General features: G+C 38.5%; 1 protein-coding gene across 3 annotated transcripts in view; it reads right to left on the bottom strand.

Moving 5' to 3' along the window:
* ARHGAP10 (Rho GTPase activating protein 10) overlaps positions 1-15,842 on the bottom strand; it is a 161,683-nt gene that overhangs the window by 92,817 nt on the left and 53,024 nt on the right. For 2 of the 3 annotated variants that reach the window (XM_075090432.1, XM_075090431.1), the window contains exons 4-7: positions 8,502-8,573; positions 5,121-5,222; positions 1,806-1,916; positions 985-1,089 (exon numbers count right to left, since the gene is read on the bottom strand). In XM_075090432.1, the coding sequence (XP_074946533.1) occupies positions 985-1,089; positions 1,806-1,916; positions 5,121-5,222; positions 8,502-8,573 (390 nt within the window). The remainder of the gene's footprint in view (positions 1-984; positions 1,090-1,805; positions 1,917-5,120; positions 5,223-8,501; positions 8,574-15,842) is intronic. The other variant, XM_075090433.1, reaches the window with a different exon arrangement.

A 15,842-nucleotide genomic window follows, 5' to 3' on the forward strand; every position in this document is an offset into this window, starting at 1 on the left:
TAGATTGCAGCCTCTGAGAAGTAGTTTCTGTGTCTTAATTCCAGGTGCCCTTAGAGGTCAGCAAAACAGATGCACCATCACTAATTGCTTGTTTGCAGAAAGGTACATGGTTTTTTTCCCTACCAGCTGGCCTCTGGCATATCCAAGTTCCTCTGACCAAGTTTTATTCTTCAACAAATCTCAAGGAAGCAAACAGACCATCTGGCTAGTGACTCTGTCAGTCCAGTTGCTTCAGCCTGTCACTTTGCTTGCTGTTCTCCCAGTCCTGAGCAAATCACAGTGAGCAATTTGGTGTGAGGGTACGCTAACTAGTGGTCAGCCCTGGTTAGCCTGCCCTTGAAGGAACACACCATTTTGTCAAATATGCCATGGGTGCTAACACCAAGTCTCCTTATACAGGATGTTCTTGCCTGAAAGGGCTGCTTCAAGACAAACAAACTCCAAGTCACACTACTGGCAGAGATGCCAAAAACAATGCTGATAAGCCCAGCCGGTTTTCCTTTCCTTTTCTTAGTTACAGATAATATAACTCTGTCAAATGACCCTCAGGCATGACCACCACATACTCAATTTCAAACACACCTAAAACACTGAGGACCTCGGTACTTCACTACCCCTCCCTCTGGGTTCTCCAGTGTTGCGTACATTTTAATAGACTACATTCATTTTTAAACTCTTTTATGATAATCCTTGTGTTACATCTCTATAAAAAACTGGAAAAAGGAGTGGGGGCCTTTTACCTGGTGTTTGGTTTTTTTTAGAGAAGTATTAGAAATGACAAAACTAAGAACTCACTGGAATTAGCAATGATTTGTTCAGCGATGTGGTTCGTTAGCCAGGAGGTGGCACTATATCCCCAAAGTTCACTAGCAATGTACCAACACCAAGGAAAGTATTGGCAATACAGACACTGTATATACAGCAATCTAAGTGTGCAGTTTTATTTTAAAAATTAGAAAAGCAGAGATATAAGTCTCAACTTACATTTTGTATATTTATCTGCAGGGCCATTTTGTAATGATTGAAGTCTTTAGCAAGTTCATATCCCTGATGATAGAAAGTGAACAAACCCTGAAAAAATGACAGCACCTGAAAAACAAGAGAGGAGTTGGAATTAAAACCTCCATTTACCAGCTGTTCTCTTGTGGTTTCATAAAGTTGCATTTATTTTTACTACAAAGCTAATGCACATTTCAGAAAATTTTAGAATAAGCTCTTCTCAGAGATTTACGTAAGTCTGGTCAGTACAGGTATGATTTTTGCTGAAATTCAGTGGAACCCCTTGATATCTGCACAGATTCAGTTGCAATTAAAGTCAAACACATCAGACTACCTGAGATAATGAGCTTTTAGCCAGCAGTACCCTCTTAATTAATTTATATCTGTATTTCTTCACTAACAAGCCTTTAAACACAACCTTCACATTGAAAACAAAATTCCTTACATCAGTCGGGAATAACAGTTCAGTGGTTAAAAAACAAAGTCTGACCCCAACATCATCATCTTGAATATTCTCACACCATAAATCAAGGTTTTGCAGTACAGCACAAGGTTTCAACCATTTTCTGAAAACCAACATCGAAGGACCCAAAGCAACTGTAATTGCTGCAGTAAGCTTTGAGATGCCTGATTAAGCATATCTGTACTAGGAATCTGCACAGAATTTAAAGCGCTCTTCTTACATCTGTGAAGTCGCACAACTGCACACATTTTCCCAGAAAACTGAGCTCCTCGGCTTTTGTCCAATTGCATTCCTTCTCTGTCCCTGATGAATGACAGCGTAGTCTGAATTCACTGGTACTTACAGGTTCCACACACTCAAATTTCTTCCGCTCCTGTATCTCTTGCAACTTGCATACATACTCGAGGGACAGCTCATAGAAGTGTTTTCTGTTCTGATCCACTTGATTATCTGCCTGCGCACAGAATACAGCTTACGAAGTTTCAAAGACATTTTGCAGACAGCTTCAGAATGACACATGTATAACATACAAGTGGCAAGTAATAAGATAATTTTCTCCAGACTGGGATTTATTCCTTTGCAACACAGCTCATTCATTTACTTTTAAATGGCAACAACGATTCCCTTTTACTAGATAATGCACATTGTTTTGAATCATGAGGCAAAATTTTCAGAAACATTCCAATAACACCTCTTCAAGCTTCTTTTCTATGGAATCCAAGCCATGTACATCAGAGCAGGTACTTGCGCACTGCTTTAATCGCACTGACAAGGTGCCTGCCCAAACAGAGAGAGGGGGCTAGCAGCATCTTCCATTAGATAAGGGGGAAATCTCTCCAGTCAAACTTAGGAAGAAAATGCTGCTGTTGAAAACCACATCACTGGTACTGTAAGCTTTACTCTGTAACTGACATAACTGCTGTAAATAACCAGAATGCTAGCGTACCCATCCCACATCTGGGCTCACTCTGACTGGCAAGAAAAGCAATTTTAAAAAGTTCACTTATTAGTAAGACACTTCACAAGTTCCCACAGAACCTTAAATATTTAAAAATGCAGCCTTATTCGCTGCAGCTGGTTTTTAGCTCAGCTTTACTGAAATGCCAACATCATACTGATGGCGAACAGTTATATTTTAGCTGCCATTCACTTGTACACAAGTATTTAACTTTCTAGCATATATGTACTATTTCATTAAATGATTATTTAAGGTACATGTGTCCTCACTTAACTATAAAACTTCAAGAACTGGGTAATGGAAACCTTTATTAAAATACATTAAAGGCAGGCTACAAAGGGATTCTGTGATTAACACTTAGTCTTTGCCCATGTGATAATACACTGAATTACAAAAGGGAATGGAGAAAGGGTTAGGTGAGAGGATCAGACTTACTATCATACGCTCTCTCTTAAATACTGAGACTGTATCCTTCGGGTAGAACAGTGATTGCTATGCTTTAAGAGGATAAATCAAATTAGCTTTAAGAGAGTTTTGCCTTAAGACACCCTTTGCTTTGCTACTCTGTGCTAGAAATTTGTCAGCAGCTAAAGGGGCATAACAATAAATGCCATTAAAAACGTAATGCACATCAGTAAGAAAGCACATTTCTAAAAGCCAAGCCATTTCAATGCATCCTAATAAACCACGCAACATATGAATTGCTCGAGTTGTCAGCAAAGCATCTAACGATATATACATGTACTGAAGGGTAGCCACAGAAAAAGGCTATGAAATGGGTCTACTAGGATATCTGGCTAAATCAACAGTAAGACTGCCCTATATATACACCAAATCCCACATAAGCCTGCTTCTATCTCTTTGGTTTTCACTTATTTATTGTTTTGGTTGTGTCCCTCCCCTCCCCCAAGAATACAAAACCCAACACATCGATTTTATTATTTCTCTCAATCCCCTGTAAATAAATTGGCATGAGCCTCCCCATGCACCCAGCAAGTTCACTCAATGTTGCGTTGTACTTTGTGTACTGCTGCAGAAATACAGAAGGCACAGTGTGTGTCTCCATGGAATTTCAGGCATAACCCTCCACTAAGAGAGTCAAAGGCTGTGCTAATGTGAGACATACTCCACAACATGGCATGGTTTTCATGAAATTTTTGTCAAATTTATACCTGCAACCTTTATTTACTCCAGTCAGGAACCGACACAACTAGCTCCTGTGCAATTATATGCATCTCTTTTCTAAGTTTATGCAAGAAAGTTTTCCTATTTAGCACTCTGACAACATGCTGCAAATCCTTTTTTTTAATTGCTTATACAGTTATACTCCAAAATTAAATGCAAAAATAAAAGAGCTTGACTGAAGAATTTCAGAATTTTTGTTCATGAAACTGAAGGACAATCAAAAATTTATTTGCTCATTCTAGTCTTCAACTCATGCTTTAAAACTTCAGATTATATTTGATACAGCTTCAAAATCCTCTTGCAGGCATTTTGTGTTTCTCCATTGAGGTTAGCTATCATTTCAGACCTTGAAATATGGTTTTCAGTATCATCAAGTCAGAGATCATAACTAATACTTTTCCATTTTTTCTGCATCAAGTTCTTCGGCAGCTGGTCAATTTGGTAAAAGTACAGGTCCCAGCACATGAGCAAAGCCCATTAAATTCACTGGGACGACTCAACTCCCCAAAAGACACTTGTATATGCATATGAAGGCCTATGTTGCAAATACAGTATGGAGAAGTAGCGTCCTAGTGAAACCTGAGAACAATCTGAGCCCCCAAGTTCCTAGCTAACCTGCCAGTTACACTAACCATTTTTTGTGAAAGATGGCAAAGACAGTTTGGGGTGGGGTGAAGAGCAGGGAGAAGAGTTATCTCTGAGGAAAACATTAAGTGTTTAATGATACAAGGATTTAATATACTAAGCATGAATATTTCTTACATAATTACGTTTCTCTGAAAAAAAAAAAAAAAGTCCTTCTGGCTACAGCAAGTCTCTGCAAGATTTCTCTGCTATCTTCTCACGTACTATTTGCTGTTGCTCCAGAAATAAAAGCTATTGCAAGTGAGGATGATGATAATAAACCCACAGGGACAGAAGGAATGCCAGGCAAAACAGAACTGTTTTTAAGTTATAAAATGTCAACAAACTTTTTTTTAGCATTACTTGAAAACAAAACCAAACAAAAAAAGCCAAACAAACAAACCAAAAATGCCAACAGATCTTCAAATCTTCAAAACATGAAAGGGCCAAAAAAACAAAAACAAAAAACCCAAAACACGCCACACAAACCACTTCCTTCAGGAATAGAGGCTTTGCTGTATTTTGCATTAAGCATTAACACAGGACATCCAGTTAATACATACAGTGCAATGCAAATTACACACGTGGTAAAGTCTCATAAGAAATTTAGAGTTTTTCACAATATACTTGCACTTTGCTATTCCCTTAACTATATAAAAATTTAACATGATGTTCAGTACTTCATATATATGTCAAGTAAAGCCCTTGATTCAGAAAACAGTAAGGGTACACCACTAAGTTCAGCAAATACTGATTTTCTCACCCAGCTTTCCAGTTGACAGAAAGTTTCCTTTTACTGTTATGAATGCTGGTTTTGCATTTGCATTAAATATATTTCCCTACTCAAAAGCCTGTAGCTTACATTAAAAAAAAAGAGACAGACAACAATACCTCTTGTAACTGTAACTCTTTCTTCTTAGCTGATAAATTCAAATGCTTTTCTAACAAACTGTAGTTCTTCTCTGTCTCTTTATCAAACTTCTTCTTTTCCTCCTAGACATAGAAACAAAGTAATATTCATTTACATATAAAAATGTAAGAAAAGCCCCCTTTCTTCTTTTAAAATTCTACTTAATCAGAAACAAAGAGACCAAACTATCATAGCCCCAGTAAATAAGAGAAAATATGTTTCCAACTCTTTTTTTTAACTAATTTAAAGGCTAACTTGAATGAAATCCCATTGAATCATTACAGTGAAGTTTATCACATGAAATAATTTCTCATTATTTTCAGGGATCATCTACACCATCTTGCTTTAAAAACTTCAAAGGAAATATCAGTTTCACAGAACACCCTTTTTTTCAATAATTGAGTGGGGGAAAGTGTAAGAATGTCATTTGAGGAAGCGCCAACAGTTTCACAGTTCAAAACCCAAAGCACATACAGCTCCATATTCCTCAGGTTTTCTTGATTTTAAAGGCGTACAAAGACCTCTGTGCTGACTTCTTGCTTCTACCAGATTGTAGTAGCACCCGTGGAAGGGGGAAAAAAAAACCCCACCTTTTGAAATCAGAAAAATCTCCATAAAACATTAAATCATGCAAGCAAAAGACAATTTCTCACAGACACACATGAATATCATTTGCACATACAAATCCATTCCTTGGACTATGAAAAGCAATGTATTGGAAATGGGACAGCCATTAAATGTTTCTAGGAAATCTGCGTTCTTGGATCTAATTTAGTAGAAGACATTAGAAAACAGTAGTAGAAAACAGTAGAAAACAACCCTTTCACTTTCTCAATTCTAGTTTCTTAACTCAGTGTGTTACAACAGAAATCAGTAGCATAATCACCATTGAAAATAACCTAAAATAAGTATAATCAAATCTTAAATTACATATTCAAGAACTGACAGACTTACTCATCAGAAGGAAAGCAGTTCAGTTAAAATATTTTTCCATCATCTGTCACTTTGGAATTTCATTCAAATGTATTCTACCCAACATACTGGTTATACTCTACAGACATATTTTCTCATTTTTTCCTCTTAACCTTTCATTTTTAGTAAGTAATACCATATATAAGTGATACGCATTTTTGTTTTCTGAATGATTAGATTCTGAAAATGGCATTCTATTAGAGGGGATCTAAGCTGTTTAGGATTTTGCTTCCCACCAAGGAATTTTACCAAAAAGGCTAGGATTTTTCTCTAAGAATTTCCTTTAAAAAAAGCAGCCACAGTATTCCTCACTAACTAAGAAAGATGAAGATATGCATATGGTATTAGTGTGACTAGTGATAAAATATTAGCATATGGGAAATTAGGAAGAAGGGGTGGGTAATCTTTGTGTTTATATTAGCAAAATTTCAACTGATCTGGTCAACATTTGAGTGCTGCCCAAAAAAGAAAGAGCTACAGACTTCTAAATAGGCAAAGCCAGAAACTTTACACATGTAATTTGAGATTACAGCAACAACATCTTTTACTAAGGGGCAATTCAATAAGGGTCACGGCTTCCAGCACTATGGAACTAAATGTCTCTTCTTTTTGTTCTTAAGCCTAACTCAGACCATTTCATCAGCAGGGGATGTAAGATACAGCAAAATCTGAGGCAGCAGATTCAACTTTTATTTTGTAATGTCAGAGTGTAAATTCTTCCTAAAGCAAACACTACACAGTGTTCCAGATATATTTCACTACCAGATGCCATAACTTAGTTTTCAGAGCTAAGCAGTATTATATTTCCAGTGTCAGTACTTTGATTATATTGAATAAACATTCAGTTAAAAATATTCAGAGTTAAATATTTTTAGAGGATTTTAACATTACACAATTATGCAAGACTGTTCTATTTAAGGTCACTGAGAATTCTGTCCAAAAAAAAATGGGTAAATCACAAGTAAAAGCTTCAACTTCACAGAAACAGTATGCAGGAAGACACAAGGGAAGAAACATCCATCCAAACAAAATGCAAGATGTAGACCGTGTGAATGCAACTTGTTATGTCAGAAACATTGTGGACAGAATTCTGACTAGTATATGAGTGAAGATCATGAGATAATTTAAAGCATTAGGAGCTCTCACCCCAAAATGGCAATGTTCTTCAACACCAAAAATACTGATGAAATAATCCATTCATTACAGCTGCTTCTATGACAATAGGTTACATTTAGAACAAATTCTTTTTCCTTATAAGACTCCCTATATTACAGACCAAGTTTTTATTGTATGTTGGTTAGGATGTCAGATGTACTTCTCAGAAGTCCATAAAATTACACAAAGCTCATTGTACTACTGAACTGTAATGATTTATGTTCAATAGATCATTTTTCATTCATGAACACTGAAATCATATTCAGAACATGTTAATCATTCCTGCTAAAGTCAAAATGCATAGTGCTCTCATAACTGAAACATTACCTTAACTATTAAATGTCACTGCTGATGAAGTCATTAAATCATAAAATAAAACATCTGCAGAGTGGTAGTTTAAAAATCTTTTAATTGTGTTTTGCAATAGAAAACTGTGTGGGGTTTTGGGGGTTCTTTTGTTTGGTTGGGTTTTGTTGGGGTTGGGCTTTTCTGTTTCAGTTCTGGATTTTGGTTGGTTGTTTTTTTTTGTTGGTTGGGGTTTTTGGTTTTTTTGTTGTTTGTTTGTTTTTTTTTTAATAACCATTTCCATTTCTCCCTGGAAGAAGGAAGGTAGACAGGTACAAAGAGGTAAGACCTGTCCTTGTTACTTTCATCCAAAGCTAGTCTGCATTTAATATACGAAGTTTACTGTGCCTTCCTGTTTAAATATACACAACACAAATGCTTTAAAAAAAATATGCAAACAAACTTTTAATGAGATCCTGTCTTTAGCCTCTTCATCTCTATTTTCTTCCAGTCATACAGAGGCAATGAGTTATTTAAAACAGAAAGTAAAACAAAGGCAATTTTCACTTCACAGGTTAAAAGTGTAGGGCTGAGCTCCTTTGGGTAGTTAATATTTTTCAGCCTTTGATTGTGCAACTGCAAGCAAATACAAAGCAGAACAGGGTTACCCATTAGGAAGGAGGGCTGGCTGTTAGCAGGATTGCTCCTATTCCAGACACATGAGATAAGGGAGGGGGAGGAGAGAAAGGAAGGGAAAGGACACATTCTTCCCTTCTTGAAACATACTTTCCATTTGCTTCTGAAGCAAGTTCTCAAAGCAGGAAAAAAAAAAAGTGTGAATACATGAAATATAAACAACAGTATCTCTCTGCCAAATATATGTCATTACTGCAAGGCAATCCAAGTAGAGAAATTAAACAAACTTATCATAAAGGCAATGAGGGACAAACCTTTACAGCTCCTAGCTGCTCTTTCCTAAATCTTTCCAAAGGTTTGATCAGAGTTTCAGTAACACTGAGTGCCTAAAGAAAAAAAAGCATGGGTTAGGTTTCTGTAGCCAGACTTACAAGTCACTTTAGCATCAGCAATAAAAAGAAAAAAGCAAGCAAGCTCTGGGGTAAAATGAATGAGAAGCATGCAAGTTAGAAAACTTAAGTCCTAACTCAAAAAAGTCATATCTCTGAGTTCATTCAAGCTTCCAAAATTTCTATCCTTTATTTCAATCCACTGTCAGGAAAATTAAATGTAAAACAAATGCAGAAATTTACAGGCTGCAGCCAAACTGCAACTGCTTTACTTGTGCCAGTCTTGCAGATCAGTCTGAAAGTCTCAATGGCTGAATACCAGCATGAGACACAGGACAAATTATTTTCATTTGGTGACACAAAAATTTCTGCAACAAGAAACACTATGAACAGCTGCAGAAAGGACTGAGTAGCAAATAATAAGCTTTTAACACACAGCTAAAGCCATTAGGCATTGAGAGAGAGATATCTCCAAATATTTACATTTAATTACATTAAGAAAATATTAAGTTAGACTAAGTTGTAAAACCAAGAGATGTAAAGTTAAGAAACAAGAGGTTTAGTTGACTGGATGAGCAGCCACCCGTGCCCTTATGGTAAACAGCCGCATAGCCATACTAGAGAGAAATAAAAAGGATGCAATATGCCGTTATAGGACAAAAAGCTGTAGCTTATTAGATCTGGCCAGCAAACAGTTTCTAGGTCACATGAAATGTCACCAAAGACAGAGCAGGGTTGGTTTTGGTGCAAACAAAACTTAATATTTAAAAAATGTTTGAAATTTCAGCAAAGGTTGGGACTTCTTGAACACAACAGCAGCACAGAAAAGATGGCAAGAGCATCAGAGGTGTGGGGGAACAGGTGAGATCCTTTTGGTCTCAGTCTTAAGGCAGACCCACAGAGTAAATCCTGCCCGGGACTGGGCTTATCACAGCCTTGGGACTGAGCTGTCAGGAGTCCAGGCAGAGCTCCCTGGAAGCCCACCTTAGATACAACAGAAGGCTTTCCTTCTCTTCTCCTCCCCTCCCCCCCCCCAAAAAAAAAAAAAAAAGTTTGTTACAGAACCATGAAAAGTTTCAGATAAAACATTGCAGGCTTGAAACAGCTTTCTGGAACACTTCTGAAACGCTCTTATCATAAAACCCAAGAGGGATGTATTATTAGAGATCTGGCACAACACAAATCTGAATAGCACTGTCTGCTCCCACCCACCCCCAGAGCCATGCAGGGATTACTGTGGGAGTCATCCTGCCAATTCACTGTAACCAGAGCAACCCGGATTTTTAAACAGTCACAGCAGCATGCTGACCTATGTAGCTAACTGGAAACCCAAATATCTGGCAAGTCTGGGCCAAACTGCATGTTGCACAGTCATCCATACAACAGATAATTCGTAACTTCTGAGCACTTGCTCTCGTGGCCCAGACTTTTTCTTTCTGCATCCATTTACTGATTTTGCCAAGAACACTTAAAGCACCCTTCAGTGTACCCTTGGTGGGAGCAAAAGAAAAAGGAAATCTGACACTTTTGTCTTCCTAAAGTATACAGCAGCACCAGACTAACCATGACACAGAAGACCCTTGCATGGAGCTGGAGGTGGGGGAAGGAAAACAGAGCAACATCTGCCACGTCTCCAGCCCAGCTAAGAGATATCGTGAAGTGTTCCTCCCAAAGCTTTGGGAATGCTCTTGGCAGCTGGAGAACCATTTATTCCCTGAGCTGCCTCTGCTCCTACTGAAAGAGAGTCAGGGCAGTCTCAAATGCCCCAAACAGGAGCTGAACTGTGGTTCTAAGCAGGGTTTAGCCCACCTGGCAGCCTGTGCACGTATATCCTAACTACTCAAGCAGTTACAGGAGTCTCCAGGTCAGTTTTTACGATACTCAGGTTTCTCAAATTTTGTCAGGCTCCCAAAACTTTCATGGAAATTCTTAGGGGCTGAAAGGAAACAGCAATTTGGATTTATAATTGGATCAAGCACCAGAAATAGTTTCTTTGGACACAGCAAAGTGCCTGAGGACTGAAGGATCTCTCCTTGCTGACCACAAGCATTCTCACATGTCAGAGTAGAGAACTGCTCACAGAAGTCACAGAATAGTCCTTCTATAGCGGAAAACTTTAACAAGTTTCAATTGTTTCTGCCAGTTTCCTGTACACTGACAAAGTGAGAGAGAAAGCTATGAGGCCACCGCACAGCAAAACTCAGAGGATGACGCTAGCTGCCAGGACTTAAGAGCACCAGATAGTGGAATCATTTAAATAGCATTTAAAGGTAGCGACTGAGCACCTAAATGGTCAGAAGGTTAAAAATAAATATCTAACAACAAAAGTTGCTTATTAGTTGTTTGAACTTTTACACAAAGAAAGTGAAACGTAAGATCAACAGGCAGTGTATGTATGCTGAACATGAAGTCCGAGTCAAAGCAAACCATAGCACCTTGATGTAGCAGGAAAAAAACAAAACAAAACAAAGAAAAAACACCAAAACCAAAAAGCCCCACATGCAGAAAGGGCTGTGGTTTATAAACCAGCAGGGCTGGCTACAAATCACTTCGTCTGCTACACTCCTGTGCAGCGTTAACCATGGGAACCACTACAGGAATTTGTTTGAAGCAGAAAATGATCTTTAAATCAAAATGGGATGTTCCCTCAGCAACTGCCAACAGACAGAGATTCCACTGCTGCCAGTGGTATGATATGCCAGTAACTCTTCCATTGAAAGAAAAACAACCCTCCCCTCCTTCCAAAAAAGACATTTCTCATTTTGCGCAACTTAAAATTTTGTTAACAGATGCCTCTTCAGCAGAATTTTGCCTGCCATACAGGTGTTTATGATTTGTCACCCCCTTTGGTTTCTGTCTGGGTTAAACAACAGAGCTCTTGAGTACTTCTTCATGAAGCAGGATTTTGTAGATCTTTAGTCATTCTTATGGAGCTTTGCAACTGGCCCATATATAAAAATATAAGAGGACTATTTCCTCCTCAATGAAATGAGCATATATGCGAGTTTACATATGTACAAATGGAAACTGTCAACCAAGACATGACTGTTAAATTTAACAGTGAATTACAGAGCTCTTTTTCTGACTGGCAGAAATAAAAACAATTTTCATAATTAAAATATGCTCAATCCTAGATTAAATAGGGAAGCATTTGCACTGTTTTCCAGTACTTAGAATCCAGTGATTGTCATCAAAAGCTACAAAAAGATGTGCACTTATTTACAGAACAAAAACATTACTTACACTGATATTCATCATTAACTCAGTTTATTTATAACTTGGAAGCTCAAAACAACACCTTTTTTTAAGAACATGGATAACAGAAACAGCCAAAAGAAGTAAAATTCTCCCAGTATAAGGAAATGAGCTAAGGATCACTTGAATATATTTGTCATTATCACTTGCACCTTCCTTAAGAAGTAGGACCATATATTAGGCATTCAATTAGATATTCATTAATAAAATGTACACATTCCTTCTTCCAACTTCTGTCTTAAATTACTTTTCATCCCTCTACTCCTCTAATCCTGGCAGATTATGATGATAGGAATGTACTATTCAAAGGGCACAAAAAAAATCCATTTTTTTCCTTTATATCTCTGACCTATCCCAACCTACCTGAAAGGAATAGATATTCAATTTTAAAATCTGGCAGGCAAACTATGGTAAGTCATAAGTTAATCAATTTAAAGAGGTCATGTCTCCGGTAACACTATCTTAACCAGCTTTATCAATGTCAAAGTGTCAAGAATGCTTTAAGAAATGTTTAACCCAATGGGCACTCGTGCCTTGGGCAGACAGTCTGAAACTGCTTATGCCATTCCTGTTCTGTTCGCTGCACCTATGGAGAGGTCAAAGCATTAACTTAACTTGAACTTAAACCTGGCAATAGCAGTAAAAAACTCAAATCATCATTGCTATATCATCATCTCAGAAGATCACTGTATCCAACATTTCCAACATCTGAAAGCAAGTTTTCAGCTTTGTCTATACCTCCTAATTTCAGATGCCTTTATAAAACCCCACCTGCTCAGGCAGAGAAGTTGTGCAGAATGGTGATAATCCTGACTTTTACAGCTCCATATTTTTCAAAAGAAAAAAGTAACAGGTTGCAGGTTAAGGGGACCAAACCAACATTTCCTAGAGCAGCCCACAAAGGTACAAACTAAATCCGTTAGCAAGTGCGTTTACAGCTGCTTGCTATGCCATCAGCAAAGTCGGTAAGGTCCAACAAGTAACTTAACAGCCACTGCCAGTGCACAAGATGACTTCATTTAGCCTGTCACTTCTTCCCTTCTCGGGAAGGTGGGAGTATAATTGTTATGGGAGAAACTGCTACCCCAGACACCACCTCCTATGCCCTGTAACCTGACAGACAGCACCATCCGTCAGCATTCAATGCCTCTCATACTTTCTCACTCTCCTGCAGTAGGCAGGAACAGTCCACTTTCCCATTTACCTTGCAGGAACAACCAGGCTTGTCTTGCAGAGGAGGAAGGCTGCTTCCGTGGGCTGTATAGGAGTATCAACCCACAAGAGCTGTCCCAGAAGCTCAGTCTAGCCCCTGTGGCTACAAAGGCTACACCAACCTAAATTAATCAAGATTTGTTTTGCTTATTAGACAAAATGCAGTAGTGGCCTCCCAGCTGTCATCCTGAAAATGTCCTTAGACCTCAGCCTTTACTGGAAAAAGTGGAAATTACACATTGCTTATCAATAACTCTGGTGGTGAGGTAAACAGGTATGCTGACTCTGCTCCATTCTGAATCTAAGCGTTCTCCCATACACGACAGGTTTACTGAGGAAGAAAAAAAAAAAGCCATAAACATACACCTTGCTATAGACTGCACAGCGACACAGGACTGCGGAGTTCCCAATTCTCAGCCCAGGAAATGGAATGCAGATTAGATGCCAAACAGAAAAAGAGGGGTTTAAGTTTCCCAGTGTGCCGACTGGAAAGATTTATTTGTAGACCCGGACAGGATTGTTTCACCCGTCAACAAAGCAAAGGGGGAGGTTGCCTGTCAGTAGGGCAGAGCTCATGAAACTGAGCAAGTGTCAATGAAACTAGATCTGGGAAGGAAGTTTTGCCCCACTCAGTGCAACAGAGAAAGCTGAAAGGAAGACATACCTAACAGCGTTTCAAGAACGAAGTAGTTAACACTGCTGCTAAAGAAATTTACTACCTACAGCTGCACTTCTGCTTACAGAGGATATAGCTCTTCTGTGTTTTTCCTAAGAAACTAAAACATTCAGCATAATAAAAAAGCTGCTTCTGATACCTCCAATGTTTGGGAAAGGGGAATATATAAAATTGGGTTTTCCTCCAAAAAGCTTTCCTGTTTTGCATAGCGATTTGTTACTGAAATTTCTCAAAGAATTAAGATCAATGCCGGCCACCCTGCATTACATAACTTTGCAGATAACAGTTCCACTGTTGAGGACATCAGATATTACCTGCAAAGCCTGAATCTCTATTCTTTCTTTTCCCATGAGAACATGATTTGCTCTTACAGTTACACAAATGTGCTCCCAGTTAGTTGCACAGCCAACTCTCCTGCCAGTATGCCCTGCAGACAGAGTGGCGTACCTCTCCAACCACTTCTCAGCACTGGTTTTGTATTTAACTGGAGCACTGAGGATTGCAGTCAAGTGCAACCCACACCCAAAACTCATTTGTTTCTTTTCAAATGCAAGTTTTCTTCTTGTAAAAATGTCTGTATCTTCTCACTGCTCTAGAGCTTTCCTGGTAGCTTTACAGCCTTAAAGAATGAAAGGCCCTTAGCCACACATTGGGACTACAAATATGGGTGTTTCAGTTTTCTGGTTTTAAGAAGGACTGGCATCTACAGACAGAAGGATTTTTAAGGGGGGGTCTCATAGCACATTAATACTTGTGTGTCTTTGCATGTGTGCAGAAGCTATTAAAAAGTGACATCCCTTTCTCTGGGCTCATTTATTTGCTGTGGAGGAAGCCATCTGTTAACAAGAGTCAGGCAGACAGATATATCTGTCTTGGATACAATCTATTTTGTACGTTTCTGAGACACCAGGAGGCATCTGTAACAAAACAAATCACCTTCCTCATAGGTTTTCCAGAAAACTACCCCTGGGCTTTGGTAAGATGATAACAACTTTCTCAAATTGTTCAAGGGAAAATTTCCTAGACCTTGAGTCCACTGCCCCGCAAGCTGCGATGCAGGCAGGCTCGTGTGCTTTGCACTTTCTAGCTCTTTTAAAAGCAGCTGCCTTAGCTTACAGAGAATATACTAGCAAGACTCCTGAATCCCACCTTCTAGCCAAAGGTTATTTCCTGTTTGGTGGAAGTTTATGAAGGATCTAAATGACAGACAGCTAAAAATACCTGCTATGACCTATCTGCTGTGCTCTGCTCTGAACGACTGTTTGCATTGATTCACTTACCAGTTAATTTTTGAGGCCAGCAGTTTCATGGCATCATAAACAGACAATACAATCAAATTCTTTCATCTTTTTTAAAGAAAAAGAATTAAAATAAGACAGTGGTTTTTAGTAAATATTACTTACTATAAGCTGTTTAATAGTCCTGGCTTTTGAATAAATTCATGCTTAAGAAACACATTCCACTATAAAGAGAAAAATACTACAGAGTCATAAACATAACAAAAAGGAAAAGAGATAGAGACAGACAGTTTCACAAACAGCAACAAATCTGCTTTTCCCCATCTGAAGTGGAGGAAAGCTGTGGGTAACTCCTCCAAAGACAGTTTCCCTTAGCAGACCCAATAAGCAAGAGCTAAAACGGTGTGATACACGAGAACATCGGTCTGGTTCTTGAACAAGCAGAACATCACTTCCAGTCTACGTCGTATAAAGATCTTGGCGATGAGAAAAGGCTGCTCAGGAAAGGAAATAGTATAACAATGCCCATTTTCTTTGTTCATGGCAAAGCTCATCGCTGAGCAGAAAGATGCCACTGAAAGGCAAGGAATCCAATGGCGAACAACGGCTTCAGTGTTCAGCCAAGAATGAACTGCTCGATTATTGTCAGCGCTGTCCTCCACAAGAAACAGTGGTGTTATTAACAACCAGCAAAATCCAAACTGGTGACAGTTTTACAATGCAAATTCCAAACATTTCCCATTGATGAAATAACAGAATGAAAATTCTCCAGGGAGTTATGTTGATGCATACAAGACCACAAAATTATCTGGAAGAGGAAGCTAGTGGTAACAGAACTTTTCAGCCATATTCACTCAGAGGTGGGAGGAATGCACCCAGAACTAG

The sequence above is a fragment of the Phalacrocorax aristotelis genome, chromosome 4 (assembly GCF_949628215.1).
Source record: "Phalacrocorax aristotelis chromosome 4, bGulAri2.1, whole genome shotgun sequence".
Lineage (NCBI taxonomy): Eukaryota > Metazoa > Chordata > Aves > Suliformes > Phalacrocoracidae > Phalacrocorax > Phalacrocorax aristotelis.